Genomic DNA, 19596 nt, shown 5'->3' on the forward strand with positions numbered 1-19596 from the left:
GGGTGGGATGGACGGCGACGATGCCTGCCCTGTCTCTGATACCGACAGCAACTTGGATCACGCAGAGCATTTCGAAGACTGCAGCGAGTCATGACTGTCAATTAGAGTAACAAGAACTCTACAATGTATATCTGAATCCTTCGCGACCTTCGCATAAGCATTTCCCCTTACCCGCCTGTCTGTTATTATGGCGGAGCATAAGCATTGTTAGCGCGGCGACCACAACCGCTGTCACGTTGATGGCCATGACAGCGATGAGTCCAGGAATGTAGTTTGGTGCGTCTTGTTGCCCTGCACTGTTGTCAGATGCGATATGTCAAGGGAAGGGTTGCCGACTTACGGAATACCATGCTAGAGTAAATCCCACCAACACCACTCATACTGATGAGGAAGCCAGTGGATACGGCACGTCGAGCATCACCGACAATGTTGTTGGCCTGCCACGCAAGAGTCGTCACAACCAAGCCATTAGCGCCAGCGACACCAAGAAATGTGCCGACATAGCGAGGTGTTGGTGAATCGAGGAAACCAGTCATGCATAGCCCGATGATTCCAATCAGGCCTTGGAAGATGACGAACGGACCTCGCAGCCTCGTCTTATCAGCAAGCCACGAGATACTCATTGCTTCGACGACAGCAAATAACGCTGGCGGTGTACTCAGAATGAATGAAAGCTCAAGTGAGTATCCAAGACCACCGCGTAGGATGATAGGCAGGAAGAACAAGAAGGCATAGACTCCAACGGCACCAGCCATGTACATAAGTGAATAGGCCCAGGGCTTCCAGTCCGCAGCTGTCTGGCCAATGATCTTGATGGTCACTTTTTCTCGTTCTTCAGGGCCGCGGTCCTCGGCGAGGCGTTCTTTGACGAAGGCCCTTTCTTCGGGAGTGAGGAATGTGTTTTTATCCGAGTCCGGAAAGTCGACGATGATGAACCATGAGCCGATGCCTGCTACTACTGTGAGAGCACCCTCGACAATGAAGATCCAACGCCATCTACAACAATCAGCTTCTAGACCGTCACTAAATGGACAGGCAGACCTACCCTTTGTAGCGATGAGTCTTGGAGATCTGGATGAGGCCATATGCGAGGATGTTGGCGAATGCTGATAGCGCAGAAGCAGTCAAGAAGAAGCCTGCCATTCGCTTTTGGACCTCGTAGCGCTTGTACCATGAAGACACAAGGTAAACACAGCCTTTCTCATTATCAGTGCCATGGCTATTTGGGATGAGGGTCGACATAGCTACCTGGGAAGAATCCAGCCTCGAAAACACCGAGAAGGGCCCTCAGCACAGCGAGACCAGCCCAGTTGTTCAAGAAGCCAATGCCAAGCGACACCAAGCCCCACGCAAAGGCTAGAAAGGCAAGCCAGTTCGCCGCGCCAAGTTTGTGAATAAAGGCATTGCTGGGGATCTCAAAGAGAATGTACCCGATGAAGAAGACCATCAAGACGATAGAGACTCGATTACCGACAGCGAGGTCCAGGTCCTCATCCATGCCGGAGATGCGAGCCACCGCAATATTGGATCGGTCGACGAGCGCGATTGTGTAGAGGCATCCGAGGATAGGTAGAAGTCGAGTATCAATCTTTCGAAGAACGCGCTTCTCGAATTTCGTGTCGTGATCGGACTGGACATTATCCTTCGTCTCAATTTGTTCTAGCTCATGCTTTTCCTCGTGAGAGATGTCAATCTCGGGGCGAATCGTTGTAGTGTTGGCCATTGCTGTAGTGAAGAAGTGCTACTAGCGAAGTGAGCTCATGCAGGTATCAAATCCGGGGAAGTCTGGGGTCACTTTTATACATATGCATTTCGGGCCAAGATCGCCAATGATCCATGTCTCGTTTGATAGCTTTCTGCTTTGAGAAGGGAAACGTGAAGGATGGGGGATCTACAAGGCTAACCACAACCGATGACGGGGATGACCATCGGCTATGGTAATTCCCGCGATCATCTCCGTGCAAACAAACAGGTTGGTTGGTTAAGCTTGAGGATTTAGCGTGGTGCTTCTGCGGGGTAGACTGCTTCCTTTGCTCCAGGCCCACTGTTGTGGCACGCCCCGGATTGCTCCAGGCGGGGAAGAGTAGGGATGCAGCTCTTGAAGTGTTATGAGTATCTACGCATCACGATTGGGCGCAATGGACCAAGGGATCTCTTCACAGCGTACCAGGAGAACGTCCAACTATGGCAGGAAGAGAGGCACGGCGTGTGGACGTTGCAATCGGCGAAGAACAAAGTGTGATGGATCTGTTATTGGTGTACCGTGCTCAGCTTGCAAGAAGAGCGGCCATCATGAGCAGTGTGCACTCATCTAATGTTAGTGTTGAAGATAGGACGCTATCGCTATGTAGTGAAGTAGGACTGATTATCGTCCTATAGAGGCCCTGATGGGAGATACACGCTATTGCCAGAAGTGGAATCTCACCGCAGCTCCAACAGCCCCAGCTTTGCCCCGAGCAACGACGATGAATGTATGGCCTTAGTCACTGAGGACTCTCAGACAGAAGGAGAACACAACAGCGCTTCAATGCAACCATCCGGGCAGTCGGCCACCACAAGGCCTTCGACTGTCTCTGATCAACATGCGAGTCCTAATACCCAACCAAGCGTCGTTGGAGAAAGCTGGTACGCTTCCTATGTCATGCGAGGTTACACGCCCGGCCACAATAGCGTTCACCGCCCAATTGGCGAGTGTAACGAGACAGTTCAGAGTGTAACCCGTGATAAGAGGAGAGAGAGTGTCTGCAGTCGGTCATCCTTGCCTCGTGAAAAGACGACCCTGTCGGATCTCCCATCACCAGAGTTAGTGGATCGTCTCATCAAGGTCTACTTCGAAAAGTTTCACGCTTTTTGTCCAATCCTTGGAAAGACGTACTTCCTTGCATCTCTCGACGACGGGACATCATCTGGTACCCTACTCCGAAGTGTCCTTTTCGTGGCATCTTTGCATTGTGATCCTGAGGTAATGCACCTCAAGGGGTACAGCACTCAGTGGGATGCCAGCAATACTCTGTACAACAAAGCAAGCGCAGCCTTCGACGCAGATCGGGAATCAAGTCGAACACACATGATACTGTCGTCGTACCTACTTCACTATTGGTTCGGAAGTCCCACGGCTTATCGTGATTGCCACTGGTGGCTTGCAGCTGCGATACGATCCGCGCAATGCACAGGTTATCATAGGAGCACAAGGAATAGTAAGATGTCACCTGAGGAAAGGTCGCATTGGAAGCGCATCTGGTGGTGTCTTTATGTGAGTATCTCTCTGGTGATAGGAAGTCTCAACTAAAAGGTTAGGTCCGTGATCGTCAGATCGCCATCTCTACCGGGACGCCGATGGTAATCAACGACCAAGATCATGATGTCGAAGAACTTGTCGAGGAAGACTTTGCGGAGGAAGCTCCGGAGACTGTGCAGTATGTCATATCCCAGGTCAAGCTGAGTAAAGCTAGTAAGATCTTCCGTGCCCCCAAGCCTGATTGCTTGCCATGGGCAATACTAACAGAATAGTGGCTCGACTATACTTCTCCCACTGCTCGCCTTCCCGTCTATCTCTCTGTAAAGAAGCTCATGTTATCCATGAAGCCATGAGAGATATTCAGTCGACGCTACAAGCCTGGTACGAGTCGTCTCCGGGCTTGAACTTCTCCAACGGTAACCATCATCTAAGTCTAACACTGAAAGTTTGCTATCAGTGTGTATCACGCTATTATTCGCGAAGCATGAAGCTGATTTCATTAGTTACTATTTGATAAACCTCAGCCAGAGGCTACAAAGACAGTGCTGCGCATCTAAAGAGGTCAAGCCAGTGCTTGACGCGGCAGAACAAATCTTGAGTCTCGTAGAGAACTCGTTGCTCTTTTGGACACCGGAGCACTTTCCCATGATATAGTAAGTTTCTCCGAGAGCTTTTACAACAGGGGGCTTACAAAAGTCCCAGTGCTTCTGCGCTATTCTCTGCAATGATGGCTCTTGCAGTTGATGTCAAAACATCAGCGCCAAAAAGTGACCAGATCTTTGTAAAGATCCGACCTGGACTGCTTGCATTGAAGCAATTTGAGTCAGTGTATATCCTAGCCAGATGGATCAAGAACTTCTTTATGGATATTCTGAATTGTCCGCCCCCTACAGACACGGAAGAAGCACACATACAGCCTACGAACTCAAATGGCGGCGACGCAGAGGGCGGCGGACTAGGTACAGAGATGAGGAATAGCAGTGAGGATCAAGTCCTTGACATCCAGAGAAGCACTCCGCCAGCTGACCAAACCACGCATGATACGACAGGTGTTGAAGACAATAACTTTGCGTTTGGCCAAAGCTCGGGATTTGAGGGAGGTGGGTTTTGGCCAACATACCTGGCAAGTGGCGTCTTCTCGGGTGTTCAGTCAAGTGACGACATGGAGTTCCCGCATCCAGATTCATTTCAGTATCAAGCCATGTACTTTCTAGCAGATCTAGGCATAGCGAGTACTGAGCCTTTGGATCAATAAAGTCATTGCGGTATAATGTCTAAGTTGTGAGCTAGATGTGCTATTTGCAGTTGAGGCTTGTGGCTGAGAGATTAAATCAACAGAGAGAACTTAAGACGCAAAAACCTCATATTCTTGGCATACTATCAAGAGATTGGTGTCTTGAGCAAGTGCGGGGATCCATGGTTCGTTCACTTACCCATGATTTGCCATAGCATGGGCTGAAGGGATTTGGCTAGAACTAATAGTCTGGCCTGCTACTCCAAGAATGGAAATTGGTTTCTCGGGAATGGTACTGTCCATAGCCGAATGCTGATAGTATGACTTACAATCCACAGCCGATGGCACCATCCCCGAAGCCACCTGGAAAATGGATGGCCGATGGGAAATTGGAGTAGGCAGAGAAGAGAACGATGATAATTAATTGCGATCAATTGCCCATCTGTTTCTTATACTTCAATCGTCTTTTACTTTTTTTCAAGACTCGCTGTGGTCTACCAAAGTTAATATGTCGGGTCTGCACAAATCTTTACGGCGTGTACTATATGCTGGGCCACGACCAACGCCTTCCCGGACCCGATTACTAGCTCAGTGCTGTCGCTCAGTTTCAAACACACTAAAAACACAAACTTCGGGATCAACTCAATGGCAGACAAGTAGTAGATGCAAGCCCCTATTACATTGACAGACCAGTGACTAACTTCAACCAGGGCTATACGCACTTGGGTTGGCGGCATTAACAGTCGGCATGGCTGGAGCGCTGAGTGTCAGCAGCCAGCCAACGACACGGCAACTAGCATCTACACAGTCATTGTTTGACACCCCTGAGATTCAGCATGACTTGTCAGCAACAAATATTCAAGATGCTTGTAAAGAATTCCCCGCTATCTTGGGTCCCGAGAACGTCTCAACAGAACGTGCCGATCTGGTTACCCATTCGGGCTCTGACTATCAGTCTTACGCCTGGACTGAAGAGTCAGCGATCCTTTCACAAGTCATCCTCTATCCTGAGACTACAGAACAGGTTTCAGAGCTTATGAAAGTATGCTTCCAACGTCGGCTTCCTGTCACGCCATACTCGGGAGGGACGTCGATCGAAGGCCAGTACATACCTCATCTACAGGGCATATGTATTGACTTTGGTCGAATGAACAATATAGTAGAGCTCAACAAGTATGATCTCGACTGTGTTGTGCAACCCGGCATTGGATGGATGGACCTGAACGAAGGGCTAGCAGCTCATGGCCTATTCTTCCCCCCAGACCCTGGTCCTGGCGCCATGATTGGAGGCATGGTTGGTACAGGATGCTCTGGGACAAACGCAGCTGCATACGGAACCATGAAAGACTGGGTCCTGTCACTAACCGTCGTACTTGCGGACGGAACAATCATCGAGACTCGCCAACGCGCCAGAAAGTCGAGTGCAGGTTATGATCTGACCAAGACCTTTATCGGCAGTGAAGGAACCCTTGGCCTTGTCACGGAAGCTACACTAAAACTGGCAGTCAAGCCACCATGTGAGGCCGTGGCCGTATGCACATTTCCAACACTACGAGACGCAGCATCTGCAGTTCGAGAGGTGCTATCTAATGGCATCCAGGTTGCGGCTGTTGAGATTCTTGATGAAGTACAAATGAAGAGCATCAACGACTCAGCGTTAACGAGATTGGAATGGAAAGAAGAGCCAACCCTGTTCTTCAAGTTTACCGGGAGTGATGAGCTCATCGTACAACACCTCGCCAAGCAAGTCGGTAGTATCACGAAACAGAATCACGGCACCGCCTACATATTCGCATCCGACGAGACTGAGCGGAATGAATTATGGTCCGCGCGGAAGAATGCCCTCTGGAGTATGCTGGCCATGAGAAAATCACCAACCGACAAAGTCTGGACTACTGACGGGGCTGTACCTCTCAGTAGGCTCCCTGACATCATCGAGTTTGCCAAAGACGATATCGAAAAGTCGGGCTTACTCGGCTCAATTGTTGGGCACGTTGGTGACGGGAACTTCCATACCCTGCTGCTCTTCCCCGAGGAGAAGCGTCATATCGCCGAAGAGGTCGTTCACCGAATGGTTGATAAAGCCATCGAGATGAAAGGTACAGCGACGGGCGAACATGGCATCGGACTTGAGAAGAGGGACTATCTGGAGAAGGAGCTGGGAAAAGAAGCTGTTGATGCAATGCGATCGGTAAGTCTTTTGGCCCTCCAGTGTTATACGAGGCTAACTTGAGGCCGCAGATGAAGAATGCATTTGACCCATTATGCATATTGAATTGTGATAAGGTGATACGTATGCAGGTGGCATAGGTCAGAAGGAGTTTTACTCGTTCACGGGAACAGAGAATGAAACGCTGGAGATGGAAAAGAAGATAAGGAGCAAGGGAAGTTAGAGGCTTTAAAATGCGAGATGGAAATATAGGGATGCACTACCTAGGATGACCCATTCATCGACTTTGACGAAGGGGCATTCTCAACTATTTCTACAGCAGCCAAACATTTCGCTGCAGCACCCGCAATCAATCCTGAGTCCTGCTGGCATAGCATAAACCGGACACCCAATGTGTTCATAGCCCAATCTTGAATATCCGGCGTATCATAGATACCGGCAAGACCCATGACCTTTCCATACTTCCTGCACGCTTCGCTCACGCGCATCAAAGCCTGGCGAAATCTGTCGCTGCGAAAATCAGCAGGGGCACCGAGCTCGATGGCCAAGTCGTTGGACCCAACGAGCACAACGTCGACTCCGTTCACGGCTGCAATCTCTTCTACCTTCTGGACCGCACACTCGTTTTCTATCATGACGAAAACTGTCGACGCGTGCTCGTTGGTCTCCCGGATCACATCGGCTTGAGGGTAGGGCTTGAGGGAGAAGGCGGGCAGTAGGCCGGTGATTGAGCGACAGCCTTGAGGGGGATATTTCGATATGGCCACAGCTGCCTTTGCTTCATCTGGATGGAGGGTATGTTAGTATAACAGAAAGATATTTCGATGAAATTTTATGGACCTTCGTTCTGTACATGAGGAAATATTATCCCCATGGCACCTGCGTCGAGGACTTTCTGGACGAATCCATTGCCGCATTGATGTGGCACCCGTACAAATGGCGTTATGCCGAGAGCAAGACCAGCGCTACATAGCTTGCCGGCGTCGTCGAGAGACAGTGTTGAGTGTTCCAGATCGATAAAGAGGCTATCGAATTTTGCGTTCTTGGCTAGTTGTACTACCTGGGGGTTTGTGACGAGTCGTACACCAAGGGCCTGAAGGTTGATGGTATCAGCACTGCGCTGGACGTGCTAATCAAGAGTACCTTTGAAGAACGTGGAAGACACATATTTCCATGCCCCAGCAGAGGGCCATGGTAAGACAGCGTCTGGGGATGCATCCATACCTTGCAGAGCTGCCCATTGGCGACCCTTTCTTTGAGCGAGTTCCGACAGGCGAGCATTTTAGTATTGTAGGGCGTGGATTGTAAGAAATCTGTACTGCAAAGGCCAACTGAATACGGGCGGGCTAGCTGCCCTTGTTTTATGTAGCTGGTCGCTCGGTCTGCTAGGCTCGCGGTCTCCGAACGAGATGCGGGGACCACTTTGCAGCTCGGGGCCACTGCCCGAGAACTGGATGCGGCCCTCGGCAATCTCCCCCACAGTGGGCAGATGATTAATGCGGGGCCCAAGCCTCACCCTGGCATCCGCAGAATTTAGGCCATACCAAACTGGTAGAGACGCTGACCGAGACGATCTTATCGCCAAAGGCCTAATTTCGACAAATGCTACCAAGGCATAGTGTTCAGATAAAGAAATAGATTTTGAATGTCGTATATCAATGACTAATAGTGGCTTCTAACGCTTGAACTTGCTAAGAACATTCTTCCACAATCCGCCCTCCCAGTGAACTTCCTCCGGCCTCTCCGTTTCTTCCCACTCTCGTCTTCCTGTGCTGAGGTCGACATCTGAAGCGGACCACCAAGTAGTCTTCTTCGAAACCTTCCACCAAACGAAGTTGAAAACGAAAATGACGGTACCGAGATACTTGAGAACGAAAACCTCGGGCTTAAAATGTGGGATAAAAGCATCATAACCTATAGTATCTCAGTTAGCGATAGATCTTATATCCTGATAGACTGGGGGGTTCTTACCATTGAAGACAATAACCAGAAGTGAGATCAACAGTGAAAAGTACGAGCCGTATGGCTGTAGGAACCCAACATAGGGCAGATCAGCTCCGGCGATTCCCTGCGCCTTTAAAGCTTGGCGGAAATGTATGTGAGAAATCAGGATAGCGACCCAATTGAGAACAGCAAAAACCGTCACAAGGCTGACAAAGTAGCCAAAGACTGTAGAAGAGGATTTGCTGGCGTTCATGTATCCCAGGCAGATGAATAACGACGATATACCGACAGCGAATATCGGGTTGCCGTTTTCGCGGGCTTTGGCAAAGAGTCGAGGCGCCTGGCCATCTTTGGCGAGACCGTAGAGGGATCGAGAAGCGCAATAGATGTCTGCTAACATTAGTACAGGTACATGGAGGTAGGGGAGTGACGGCGTGGCATACCTGAGCTTGCGGCACTTAGAGTGAATACCAAAAGGCACCCGTTGATAATGTCGGCGAAGATGGGGACACCGCCCAGAGTCACTGCAACGACGAACGGTGAAGCGGCTAGCGAGAGCAAGTCAACCAACTGAGCAATCGATACCATGTAAGAAGCTTACCTCCACTCGTCTTTTGCTTAGTCGCGCCAATAAGTTGCTCGTTGTCGTAGGGAACGGCCATGCCAAGTACCAAGACGCCAAGGATGTAGAAACAGGCGATTCTCCAAAAAGTCTGCTTGACAGCTCGAGGGACGTTCTTCCGTGGGTTTGGGGTCTCGCCGAAAGTCATGCCTACGACTTCAGTGCCCTATTCATCTTGTCACTAAAGTTCCACGCGAGATTGTAAGTCCACATACCGTGAAGCCAAAGCACGCTTGGCAGCAGCAGGCCCAGAAACCGAGAAATCGTCCCTTGGGCCCCTCAAGAAGATACTCGGCAAACGCTCCAGGGTTTTGCCAGTATCGAAAGCCGGATCGATCGTGGTTTGGACCGCCGCCCATGGCAACCACGAAAGTGGTAATAATCAGAGTCGTCATGATGAGAACTTTGGCAAAGCCAAGCCAGAACTCGGTCTCGCCGAAGCTGTTGACATGAAGAATCTACATCCTTGTTAGATACAGTGTATAAACTGGCTTAGGCCTTTAGGCTGCTTACGTTGACAGTTACAATTGCGACGCCGAAAATGGTGATCCATATGGCCACGTTGAGATCTGGTCTCCAGTATTGAATCACCAGCCCAGCAGCCGTGAGGTTTGTCGGAGTGGCTATGATGTATTTGAAGAAGTAGTTCCAGCCAGTTGCGAAACTACACCATGTCAGTTCGGACGTTGCATGAGGAGAGAGAGAGCGTCGTACCCGAGAGCTGGATCGACCATGCGCGTTGCATAACCTCCAAACCCCTTATTCATGGGGAGAAAAGTGGCCATCTCTCCAATGGCAGTCATGACGAAGAACACCGTGATTCCTATGAGGATGTACGCGATCAAGAGACTGCCAGGCCCGCCTCTGGATAGAGCACTACCTGTACCGATCACAAGTCCCGTGCCAATTGCACAAGCGATGGAGAACATGAAGACCTGGTGTGGCTTGAAGTCCCTTCGCAGTTCGTTAGGCTGAGTCATTTCGCCCTGCGTTTGGGATTCAACCACACCGAGGTTGTTGATTTCTTCTTTCTCAATTGATTCTCTCATTGTGAAATAGGCCTTGTAGTGTCTGTCAGTTGTGGAGTTGGTGGTTAGTGAACGCTGTTGATGTGTTCGACATGTCGGTCTTTATCAATAAAGATTCGGTTCTAGGCCAACCCCATTGTATCCTAGTACCTGCCACTAAACCTTATCATGGCCTCGGTCCTGCTCACCGAGGGAGGGGACTGGCTTGTTAGGCTATCTTGCCCCATGATCATTTTTACTCCATGATACCCCACAACGCTATCCAAAAATGACTCTAAGTCAGGGATGGGATCGAGTCAGACAACACAAACAAGAGTCTCGACATCATTCGACACTTGTGGCAAGAATGAACTAGAAGATTATTACCCCACAATAATAAATCTGGGGAGATAAGAGCGTTACCTTGTGCCGAGACCTCGGAGAGTGCTCACCGATCCGTTGGGCCGGTTGACTTTTGATCGTCTGCAGCACGGAGGGTTTCTAGCCCACAGAACGCTATCAGAGTATCGAACCAGCAGTTGAATACCTAGGTGCCTACTGGAGTCTCTTGTTATCACACGAGCATCCATCAGCAGCCACCCAGTGTATGTCGTTCTCGGAGCTGGAGTAATCGGATTGACTACTATACTAGAGATAGAAGAGATAGAATCCTCCTAGGAATGCAGTATCTCTTACTAGAAATATCCTTGGACACTCTGCCTCTGCATGGGTATTAGACTGGGATAGCGGGAACTAGATACATGATGCAACTGCCAATGGCCCTCAGACGCAATATCTTAGACAAAATATATGTCAGTTATTACAGCGAAAGGCTTGAACTAATGTACAGATGCAAATTAAAACTTATAGTCTTGCAAGATAGTCTTTTAATAGATGAATAGAGTCATAGCAGTACACTAATGCTCCCCTTTGGTTGCCCCTGTCTCGGCCTGAAACAACTAAAGAGCTGCCCTTGTCTGGATGTCCTGCCCGGACTCCTCACGTATAATCTGATCTAAGGAATCAGCGACTCTGCTGATATTGCTCTGGCTGAGACCTGAGATGTTGATTCTACCATTCGGTGGAAGATAGATATGATGTTGGTCGATGAATTTCTGGCACTGTTTAGGATTGAGGCTGAGGTATCTGCTTCGAATTAGCACAGGTCCTCAACGTTTGATCATAGGTTCGGCTTACGAGAAGAGTCCATTCTCTCGCAAAATATGGTCCCAATTTCCCGGTGTCTGCTACAAGTCAGTTGTTGACCTACTTCGAATGTGGCGTTGGCCTACCTTTAACACTTGAGTCAATCTGTGATGCAGTTGTTTCCGGAGAGCCTTTAGTCGGTGCTGTATCTCGGACAGCTCTTCGACCCTAAGGCGTGAGCATCTCCAGTTAGCATATACATATCCCCGTTTGAGACGTATCGCTAGGTAAGTACTCACCAGTCTGCAGTTAGGTCATCCGAGTCCAATACAATAGTGACCAAGCGACTGCCATAAGCCGGTGCAGATGAGAACTCCCACCGTATTAAGCATCGAAGTCGATCTTGCACAACAGCCGCTATGTCGCGACTCGAACATACAGCATGCAAGGCACCGCATCTCTCGCCATATAAAGCAAAGTTCTTAGAGAATGACTGGCATACAAACATGTCTAGGCCCAAGGTAGCGAAATGCCTGATTGCATAAGCATCCTCATCGAGGCCATTGCCCAGTCCGTGATACGCAATGTCAAAAAGGACAAAGTGGGAGTTCTGTGCCAGCACCGCACCAAGTTCCTGCCATTGTTCTCTTGTAGGGTCGGCGCCTGTAGGGTTGTGACAACAAGCTTGTAGGATGAAGACGCTTCGAGGGGGTGCATTCAGCGCTGCTGAGATGATGGAGGAGAAGTCGATGGTTCGCGTCTGGAAGTCGAAGTATGGGTATTCGATCACTTCAAGGCCGACGAGCTCGAACATTGGCTTGTAGTTACCCCAGGTAGGGGTACCGACGTATACTTTCGGATGAGGAGAGATGGATTGGCTCAAGGCTAGAGCAGCGACGTGACAGGCGCCCGTACCAGAGATGGTCTGAGCTGAGGCGATCTGGGGCCTGTTAGCGAGTGATTGTCAGTACGCCAGAGGGTGGTGAATTACTCTGCTAGACTGTAGGAGCTCGCAGTCTTGTCCGAACAAGAGGCGGGCAGCATGGTTCAAGAACCGCTGGTTTCCTATTGTGATCTCATACTATCCTCGAATTAGATGCGACGGGACAAATATGTAGAGGAATCAAACTCACGTCGTGACCAGGATCGCTCTCAGCCAAGACTACCTTTGCCTAGAGTACCAAACGCTAGTCAGTGCTCATCCTTATCAGTCCATTGTGTCGTGCATACCTTTGCGACAGAGCCGAGCTGACTGTAGAGACCACTTTCGTTTCTGTAGATACCAACACCAAGATCAACCTTATCTGGTGACGTATCCTGGTCGGCTGCCAGCTTGAGAAAGTACATGGGGTCATCGGGCCCCTTTCGAAATGAGGAGAACATTTTGAGGGATGTTAGAATGCTAGTATCGGGTAGAGCTATTGTGAAAAGAAGGGTCAAGGGTATACGCCACGCATGCTTTTAAGTTGATAGGAAACAATCCGATTAGACTTGTCTAGGCGAATACAGAGAGACACGGAGTGCCAACCCCGAGTTTTGTTCTAACATTGTAGCCACATTGGCCGAGGTGGTTGCTCGGTGGGCCATACCGAGCGCATCCCTGAAACTTTGCTCGGTGGGCCTCGCCGAGTGAATGAAATTGGTATCGGCAGCCACAATCTGCTAAGGGCTATGGAGAGGTTTTAGTTCCAGTTGGTCTACATACGTAGTACGATAATTCCCTATAGGTTGCTTCTCGGGGAAACAATTCGCTCTCGGTATTGTTCTGCAAGGTCCATTCGTACCCCGATGTATTGTACCTACGCCCGAGCCTTCGACAAAATCAGCAAAGACGGGCTCTCTGAGAAGAACGCATTCAAGCAGCGATACATTGTAACAACTAGACTCAAGTGACCTATCTAACTGCAAAAGAGTATCATCCAGGTTTAATTACAGCCGCGTTAATCACGGACTCTGCTCTCTAGTCCCTTGCAGCCTTAAGTTCTGCAGCATACCAATTCTGAATCGCCCTAACATCATAGCTCAAAGCCACTGTATCAAACACATCCAAATGCTCCTTACATAAAGATCCAGAGTTAGATAATCGGGCCACCCACTTTCCGTGCTTTCGGGCCGCTGCGACGATCTTATCAATGGCATCCAGAAACTCGGGCTCGTCACCCTTGGCGGGTACATAACCGAGAAGAGAAAAGGCCAGATCATTGGGTCCGATAAAGACCATGTCTTGACTGGGGTCAGCTCGGGACACATGGTGGGGATTTTCTCAGTAGCTTAAGCTTACCAACGCCTGGCACAGCACAGATAGCGTCTACGTTATCGACTCCTTGCCGCGATTCAATCTGAACACACACAATAGTTGTTTCATTTGCTGTCTTGACGTATGTTGCAATATCGACGTTGTGCGCGAACCCAGCAAATGGTGATCCTTGTCCCCGGAGACCTTGCGGTGGAAATTTGGAGTATTTTACTACCTCACTTGCTTCTTGGGCAGTGTGGACTTGAGGTAGAATTATTCCACTAGAGATATCAGTAGGGAAAGGTAATGGTTCAGTATGCGAGCAACTCACTGCGCACCACTGTCAAGAGCTCTCTTGATAAGGTCAGGATGGGTCATTCTTAGACGGACAAGCGGCGAGACACCCGCAGCGGCGATGGCGGCAGTGGCGTCATGCATGGAGTCATCGCTAATATGACCATGCTCACAATCAATGATGACCGCCTGAGAAGGAGTCAGGGAATATGATCCAAGCATAAATCAGTCTAACCTATGGGCAGAAAACTTACGTCGACTCCAGTGGAAGCAACAATCTGAGCCGTTCGAAGAGACGGCAAGCCCAAAAAAGTCATTATGGGCTTGCCATTGGCTCGTAGTGCATTTAGTATGCGTAGTTGCGGGTTGCGCGTGGTGGCAGTGATGGTTGATGCTCGTACCATGGTGAGAAGTGTGATGTGAATTATTAGTCCAGCAGAAAAGTATTTTGTCATACACCGAATTTTCCACTGATTGGAATAATGCTATAATTCGATTACGGTCAACCTTGATACTTATCAGGGAATATCAATGCTGTACAACTGGTTCTCCTACCGAAGTGAGACTGCAGTCATGTCGGGGTGCGGGGCCGAGTTCTCCTCGCATCTGCCCCGAAAGCTGATACCGAGGAACCGAGCGAATGCTAGCTTGGAGTAGATGTGGCGAAAGACTCCTCGCGACGGGTAGCGAATCATAATGGACTCGTGATGAACTATGCAACAATTGATCTTTGGTCTGCCTAAAGAGCCTTGTTTGTCAATTCGGTAGGCTGAGAGCTGACAGTTATCAAGCCTTGTCTCGACTCAAACTTTTCAAGTGCCGATGCGGAAGTTGCGAATAGTTACAGCTGATTCTATGTGAAACTTTCTTCCGGAGGCGAGGGGGATCTGGGTGAAATGCGTGATTCAAGATTGAATGTTTTGTTGGACCAAGGTATAGTGAGATTAATATGGTAGGTAGATGCTGACCTATGTGTGTTCTGGAGAAGAATGTTATGATAGTTGCTTGGGACTGAGCCCAGGCTTTTATATATATCATCCAGAAAGGCAAGTAAGGAATCTTACGCTCGGTCTTTACTCATGGGGGAAAAAGATCCTGTGGCGAATAACACATGCTGCGTTGACCATTGGAGAGCATTGAGAAGAATCCACTTAGAGCCAACAGCATATTCTAGGATCAGAAGACGAGGTTCCATTCGCATGTAGGCTTTCAAAATCCTTTTGATACAGTTAATCCCTCCTACGATTCTCGTTATAGTTTTCAATTTAATATCCCCGCAACGGCAATATTGAGGCTTCACAGAATAAAGCCCAGACTTTTTCTTCACAAAATGGAATTATTATACATCAGTCTAGAAGATCACGATGATTATTGTATCAGAGCTGTGGACGGTATAGCCTTCGTCGCCAAGTGTAACTCATGGTCGCCGTCCGTTCGACCTTCATATATGTTGTTGGTTCTAATCAACATTCTTGTGTCGTGTTTCCGACGTTGTAACCAACAACCAGTGTCTGAGAGCTTAAATCAGCACAGAGAACTTAGTGAACCAATGACAGTGCGACCAACACCCACGCGTAAGGGTGCTCTGATGATCATCATCAACCGGTACTAGTGATTCAAATGTGAGGAACTTTTGAGACAAATTCTGTCTATACAAAATGCAGCAGTGGTCGGAACGTAAGGTTGTATTATCTTGGGTTTACACGGCCAATGAGACACTGACAGTTAGCGCAGGGTGATGGAAAGAAACAGGGGCCAAAAATGCCGCAACTTTATGCAATATGTTTTGGACTTCAATGGGAAGTATCGTGGCGATTGTGCAAGAAGGTTGTGATTTCTGGGAGTAGCAAAGCACCCATATGGCTGATTGGAGATGTAATTGAGGGACGATAACGAACGGACTTTTTGACAGTCAATAACTAGCATTATTCGCACAACTACTTGCCAGAATTCTCTATATTGCCGTCATTCGAGTCTTCCTTCACCTCATATGCCTTCAGGTCATCAGGTATATCCTCGTACTTGACTTCGTCTTGATTACACAGAGCATTCAGTCTGTCCGTAACCTCCTGGGGCACTCCATAGTTGATACGAAAGCGATGCCCATCGATGCCGACAATGTTAGTCTCAACCTCTTTCAAAGGTCCTTGTTCTTCCAATGCACGCTGAGCCAGCTTCGTAGCTTCTGAACTTTGCGACATAATTGAAACGGTAGAACGATCCGATATCCTTCTGTAATCTGATTAATGAAAAATCTTAACGGGGGCATTTTATTGCTCACTGATCTTGTCGCTCGAGAGTTGTTGTTTGAGTAGAGGAGAACCTAGCAGTGTAAATTATTGGATCAGATTTGCTGGGAGAGCAGGGGAGATACAGGGGGACACGGCTGATTAATGAGTGAAAGGCTTGTCATTCGCTGGATTGCTGTCCACGCAGAAGCGTTACGACATATCTAATACGGGAGCGGTACAGCGAGGCCATAGCGTACTGCACGTATGACACGCCCAGAGAAACCATGACTAGCCGTCTACCCTATTGTAACATTGTTCTGAACCATGGTGCCTGTAGTTGAGAAAGAATGAGCCGGACGAGTGAGGCTAAGCATGTATGAGGCAGTGCGTAATGGCCCCCTTCACGTGCAACCTCTTCGAACTATACACATGAATGTATCGAATCGTCATGGCAGCCTGATTTATTGATCTGGGTTAAATCTGGACTTGCAGATCAGGACCTGACGGTGATTTGCGTCTAGAGCGGGTGAATGCTCGGACCGTGTCCTATTAGCGACTCATTTCCATTGGTTGAACAATAGACCTGAGTGTGGGGCAATATGGGAGTTTTCCGCCAGTTCCCCCGATAGAGAGTTTCGGAGGGTGTATATAGTGCCCGACGCAAGGCAATACCACTATAGCACTCTCTGTTCAGGGCCTAGGCTTTCATCATTGAGTAGTTCAGCGCGTCTCCAAAGACATCTAAACGCATGTCGTTCCCCTCGCGAGAATATTTGACAACATGAGATATTCCGCACTCACCCTACTCATTCATGCCGCTTCTAGCGTTCCATCTGTTTTCGGAACGGAAACCACCACGATGTCAAATAGGCGAGGTATGCATATATTCATGCCCTCACGCAAATAAGCACTTGACTGAATGTTTATAGAGCTTCTGAAATTTAAGTTCGATACCCTGCCTCCAGGTGCTGTGCGTCCAACTGGCTGGCTTAAGGACCAACTGCAGCTGTCGGCTGACGGTTTGGCTGGACACCTCTTTGAGTTTTACCGCTATGTCTCCCGATCTACCTGGCTTGGGGGAGACTGGGAGTATAGCGAGTTGAACGAAGCATCACCGTACTGGTTCAATTATATCGTGCCCTTAGCCTGGTCCCTCGATGATGCTAAGCTAAAATCTCAAGCAAAAGCCTATCTTGATTATGTCCTCGACCACCAAGCTGAAGACGGATGGCTCGGGCCAGAAACTACACGCCAGACGCGAGGTATTTGGGCAAGATCGCTTCTTCTGTTTGGTCTTACAGTAAGCTGTCAAACTTCACCTCCATGACACTTCGTTACTTACTGTAATCCTCAGCAATACGCCGAAGCAGACACTTCAGAACGAGACCGGATTGTGGACAGCATGCACAAGTTTTTGAAATTGACTCACTCCATGCTACGAAGCAATTTTACAGGATTGATTCAAGATAAAGACCAGGGCGACAATTTCGACCCTTTTGGCTTCGGTCTCTCCCGCACTCATGAGCTTCCGATCTCTTTGATGTGGCTTTATGAGAACCACCCCCGTGATGCTGGTGACATGATAGTCGAAACTATCGAGCTCATGTTTGATGGTGGCCGAAAGGGAGGCCGTGGCTGGACAGAGTTCTTCGTCGAGGGCGTTTTTCCTAAAGGAGGAACCGGCACATTTAAAACCAGTGGTTTTACTCATGGTGTAAATTTGGCTCAGGGTAAGTACTTACATTCCTGAAATATACTTTCAAGTACTCAAACTACAAGCAAGGCCTTCGATATCCAACTGTGCTCTATCGCTTGACGGGGAATGATAGCCTTGTACAGCAGACTAGGGCGGCAGTCGATATGACAGTCAAGTATCAAACGTCTGTTTCCGGTACTATTATTGGTGATGAGCATTTGGGCGCCCTTAGTCCTCAAAGAGGGTAGGTCTTCGACTGATTCAAACCCTCAAATTGTTAAACTAAACACATATATCCAGTTCGGAACTCTGTATGTCAGTCGAGTCCATATTTTCCTATGCCTTCCTATACCGTTTTCATGGGGTCAACAGTTACGCCGACAAAGCAGAACTTGCAGCTTTCAACGCATTTCCAGCCGCCATGAGCCCAGACTGTAAGAACATGATGATCTTGTTCTCGGTATAATACACTACTAATTCGATTTAGGGTGGTCTCACCAGTATGTCACGCAAACAAACCAAATCCGGTCAGGGAATCTGACCAAAAACCCATTTTTCAATGTCGTATCCTATGCCAATACATACGGCCTGGAACCCAATTTTGTGAGTCGACAGCTTCAGAGTGAAAAACGCTCCCAAGCTTACATCTTGTACCCAGCCCTGCTGTACAGTCAACCACCCTCAAGCGTATGCAAAGTACGTCGCCTCGTCTTATGCAAAAAGCAACGAAAGCAGTGTCGCGCACATTCTCCTTGGCCCTACATCTGTTGAAACCCAGATCAAAGGCAAAAAAGTCAAAGGTGAGACTCTAGATTTACATTTGGTGGTGGCTTTTCAATGGCTTACATTATGAGAACAGTCAAATGCGAAACGAGCTATCCATTCGACTCTACCCTTAAATACACGATTGAGAGTAAAACGAAATTTGATTTTGCAGTCAGGATCCCCGACTGGACCACCCCGAAGGCGAATATTGAGGTCAATGGCGGCCACAGCAAGACAGTCGCTCCGGATGACTCTGGGTTGCACCACACAACAATTCTTCCGGGAACCACGACTTTGAAGCTGGAGCTACCTATGGAGGTTCGGATCACGATGCGCAACTCATCTGCCAGTATTTACTATGGCCCATTGCTGTATGCTTTCGACATCCCTCATACGGAGACACATCACCAACCACTGAATTGGACCGATCGCAAGCCTCTGCCAAATGACGAGGTGCACCCGCACTCCCACGACTATGTGTTAGAACCGACTGAGCTTTGGCAGTACGCAATCGATCCAGATAGCATCGTTGTCAAGACGTCCCAATCGACCGTTAAAAACCTGCCCAATCCGATCTTTGCAAAAGATGCTCCGCCGGTTTTTCTTACAGTTGATGCGTGGAAGATTGCCTGGCCAACAGATAACGATACAGCGGCGTGGCCTCCGATCGACCCAGTGGTTGACAAGGATAAAAAGGAAAAGATAAAATTGGTCCCGTTTGGATCGGCCAAGTTGCATATTGCGCAATTCCCTGTGGCAAAGCCTCAATAACAAAATAGGGTTACCGAGTCTCACATAGGTCTAAGGAGGTCAGGATAGTCAGCGTATCCGAGATTTAAAGGTCTCGGATGGGTATCAAGAACAGTTTCTACAGAAATTACATCGATTTGTCCATGTATGTCCGGGTCATGGCAGGATAGATTCCACGAAAGTTTCGTTTTTCAATATTAAAACAGGTTTTTGTTACCGGACTATGGCTCAGCTTAAACTCATTCAATTCTGCTGTCTGCACT

General features: G+C 48.7%; 9 protein-coding genes across 9 annotated transcripts; 3 read left to right on the forward strand and 6 right to left on the reverse strand.

The window, feature by feature from the left end:
- Nucleotides 1–118: 118 nt before the first annotated feature.
- On the reverse strand, nucleotides 119–1723 carry FMAN_05138 (uncharacterized protein; the record flags this gene model as incomplete). The annotated part of the gene is made up of 4 exons (XM_041825687.1): nucleotides 119–291; nucleotides 341–996; nucleotides 1046–1196; nucleotides 1249–1723. The coding sequence occupies 4 exons, from the start codon at nucleotides 1721–1723 to the stop codon at nucleotides 119–121; spliced, it is 1455 nt and encodes a 484-aa protein (XP_041691043.1).
- Nucleotides 1724–2473: 750 nt separating this feature from the next.
- On the forward strand, nucleotides 2474–3795 carry FMAN_05139 (uncharacterized protein; the record flags this gene model as incomplete). Its single annotated transcript, XM_041825688.1, has 4 exons — nucleotides 2474–3253; nucleotides 3298–3451; nucleotides 3511–3683; nucleotides 3742–3795. 4 exons carry the CDS (start codon nucleotides 2474–2476, stop codon nucleotides 3793–3795), a joined length of 1161 nt encoding a protein of 386 aa, XP_041691044.1.
- A 1425-nt stretch (nucleotides 3796–5220) lies between these two features.
- On the forward strand, nucleotides 5221–6782 carry FMAN_05140 (putative D-lactate dehydrogenase (cytochrome); the record flags this gene model as incomplete). The annotated part of the gene is made up of 2 exons (XM_041825690.1): nucleotides 5221–6663; nucleotides 6714–6782. The coding sequence occupies 2 exons, from the start codon at nucleotides 5221–5223 to the stop codon at nucleotides 6780–6782; spliced, it is 1512 nt and encodes a 503-aa protein (XP_041691045.1).
- A 123-nt stretch (nucleotides 6783–6905) lies between these two features.
- On the reverse strand, nucleotides 6906–7835 carry FMAN_05141 (uncharacterized protein; the record flags this gene model as incomplete). The annotated part of the gene is made up of 3 exons (XM_041825691.1): nucleotides 6906–7426; nucleotides 7483–7735; nucleotides 7797–7835. The coding sequence occupies 3 exons, from the start codon at nucleotides 7833–7835 to the stop codon at nucleotides 6906–6908; spliced, it is 813 nt and encodes a 270-aa protein (XP_041691046.1).
- Nucleotides 7836–8317: 482 nt separating this feature from the next.
- Nucleotides 8318–10257, reverse strand: FMAN_05142 (uncharacterized protein; the record flags this gene model as incomplete). Its single annotated transcript, XM_041825692.1, has 7 exons — nucleotides 8318–8556; nucleotides 8614–8976; nucleotides 9030–9134; nucleotides 9188–9374; nucleotides 9424–9666; nucleotides 9722–9872; nucleotides 9923–10257. The coding sequence occupies 7 exons, from the start codon at nucleotides 10255–10257 to the stop codon at nucleotides 8318–8320; spliced, it is 1623 nt and encodes a 540-aa protein (XP_041691047.1).
- Nucleotides 10258–11174: 917 nt separating this feature from the next.
- On the reverse strand, nucleotides 11175–12744 carry FMAN_05143 (uncharacterized protein; the record flags this gene model as incomplete). The annotated part of the gene is made up of 7 exons (XM_041825693.1): nucleotides 11175–11361; nucleotides 11413–11459; nucleotides 11508–11589; nucleotides 11661–12301; nucleotides 12353–12442; nucleotides 12495–12533; nucleotides 12592–12744. The coding sequence occupies 7 exons, from the start codon at nucleotides 12742–12744 to the stop codon at nucleotides 11175–11177; spliced, it is 1239 nt and encodes a 412-aa protein (XP_041691048.1).
- A 577-nt stretch (nucleotides 12745–13321) lies between these two features.
- Nucleotides 13322–14295, reverse strand: FMAN_05144 (uncharacterized protein; the record flags this gene model as incomplete). The annotated part of the gene is made up of 4 exons (XM_041825694.1): nucleotides 13322–13584; nucleotides 13643–13878; nucleotides 13929–14080; nucleotides 14146–14295. The coding sequence occupies 4 exons, from the start codon at nucleotides 14293–14295 to the stop codon at nucleotides 13322–13324; spliced, it is 801 nt and encodes a 266-aa protein (XP_041691049.1).
- A 1533-nt stretch (nucleotides 14296–15828) lies between these two features.
- On the reverse strand, nucleotides 15829–16092 carry FMAN_05145 (uncharacterized protein; the record flags this gene model as incomplete). The annotated part of the gene is made up of 1 exon (XM_041825695.1): nucleotides 15829–16092. One exon carries the CDS (start codon nucleotides 16090–16092, stop codon nucleotides 15829–15831), a length of 264 nt encoding a protein of 87 aa, XP_041691050.1.
- An 811-nt stretch (nucleotides 16093–16903) lies between these two features.
- FMAN_05146 (uncharacterized protein) lies at nucleotides 16904–19354 on the forward strand (the record flags this gene model as incomplete). The annotated part of the gene is made up of 7 exons (XM_041825696.1): nucleotides 16904–16997; nucleotides 17052–17422; nucleotides 17477–17852; nucleotides 17906–18062; nucleotides 18119–18252; nucleotides 18306–18552; nucleotides 18631–19354. The coding sequence occupies 7 exons, from the start codon at nucleotides 16904–16906 to the stop codon at nucleotides 19352–19354; spliced, it is 2103 nt and encodes a 700-aa protein (XP_041691051.1).
- Nucleotides 19355–19596: the final 242 nt, after the last annotated feature.

The sequence above is a fragment of the Fusarium mangiferae genome (assembly GCF_900044065.1).
Source record: "Fusarium mangiferae strain MRC7560 genome assembly, contig: FMAN_scaffold023, whole genome shotgun sequence".
Taxonomy (NCBI): Eukaryota; Fungi; Ascomycota; class Sordariomycetes; order Hypocreales; family Nectriaceae; genus Fusarium; species Fusarium mangiferae.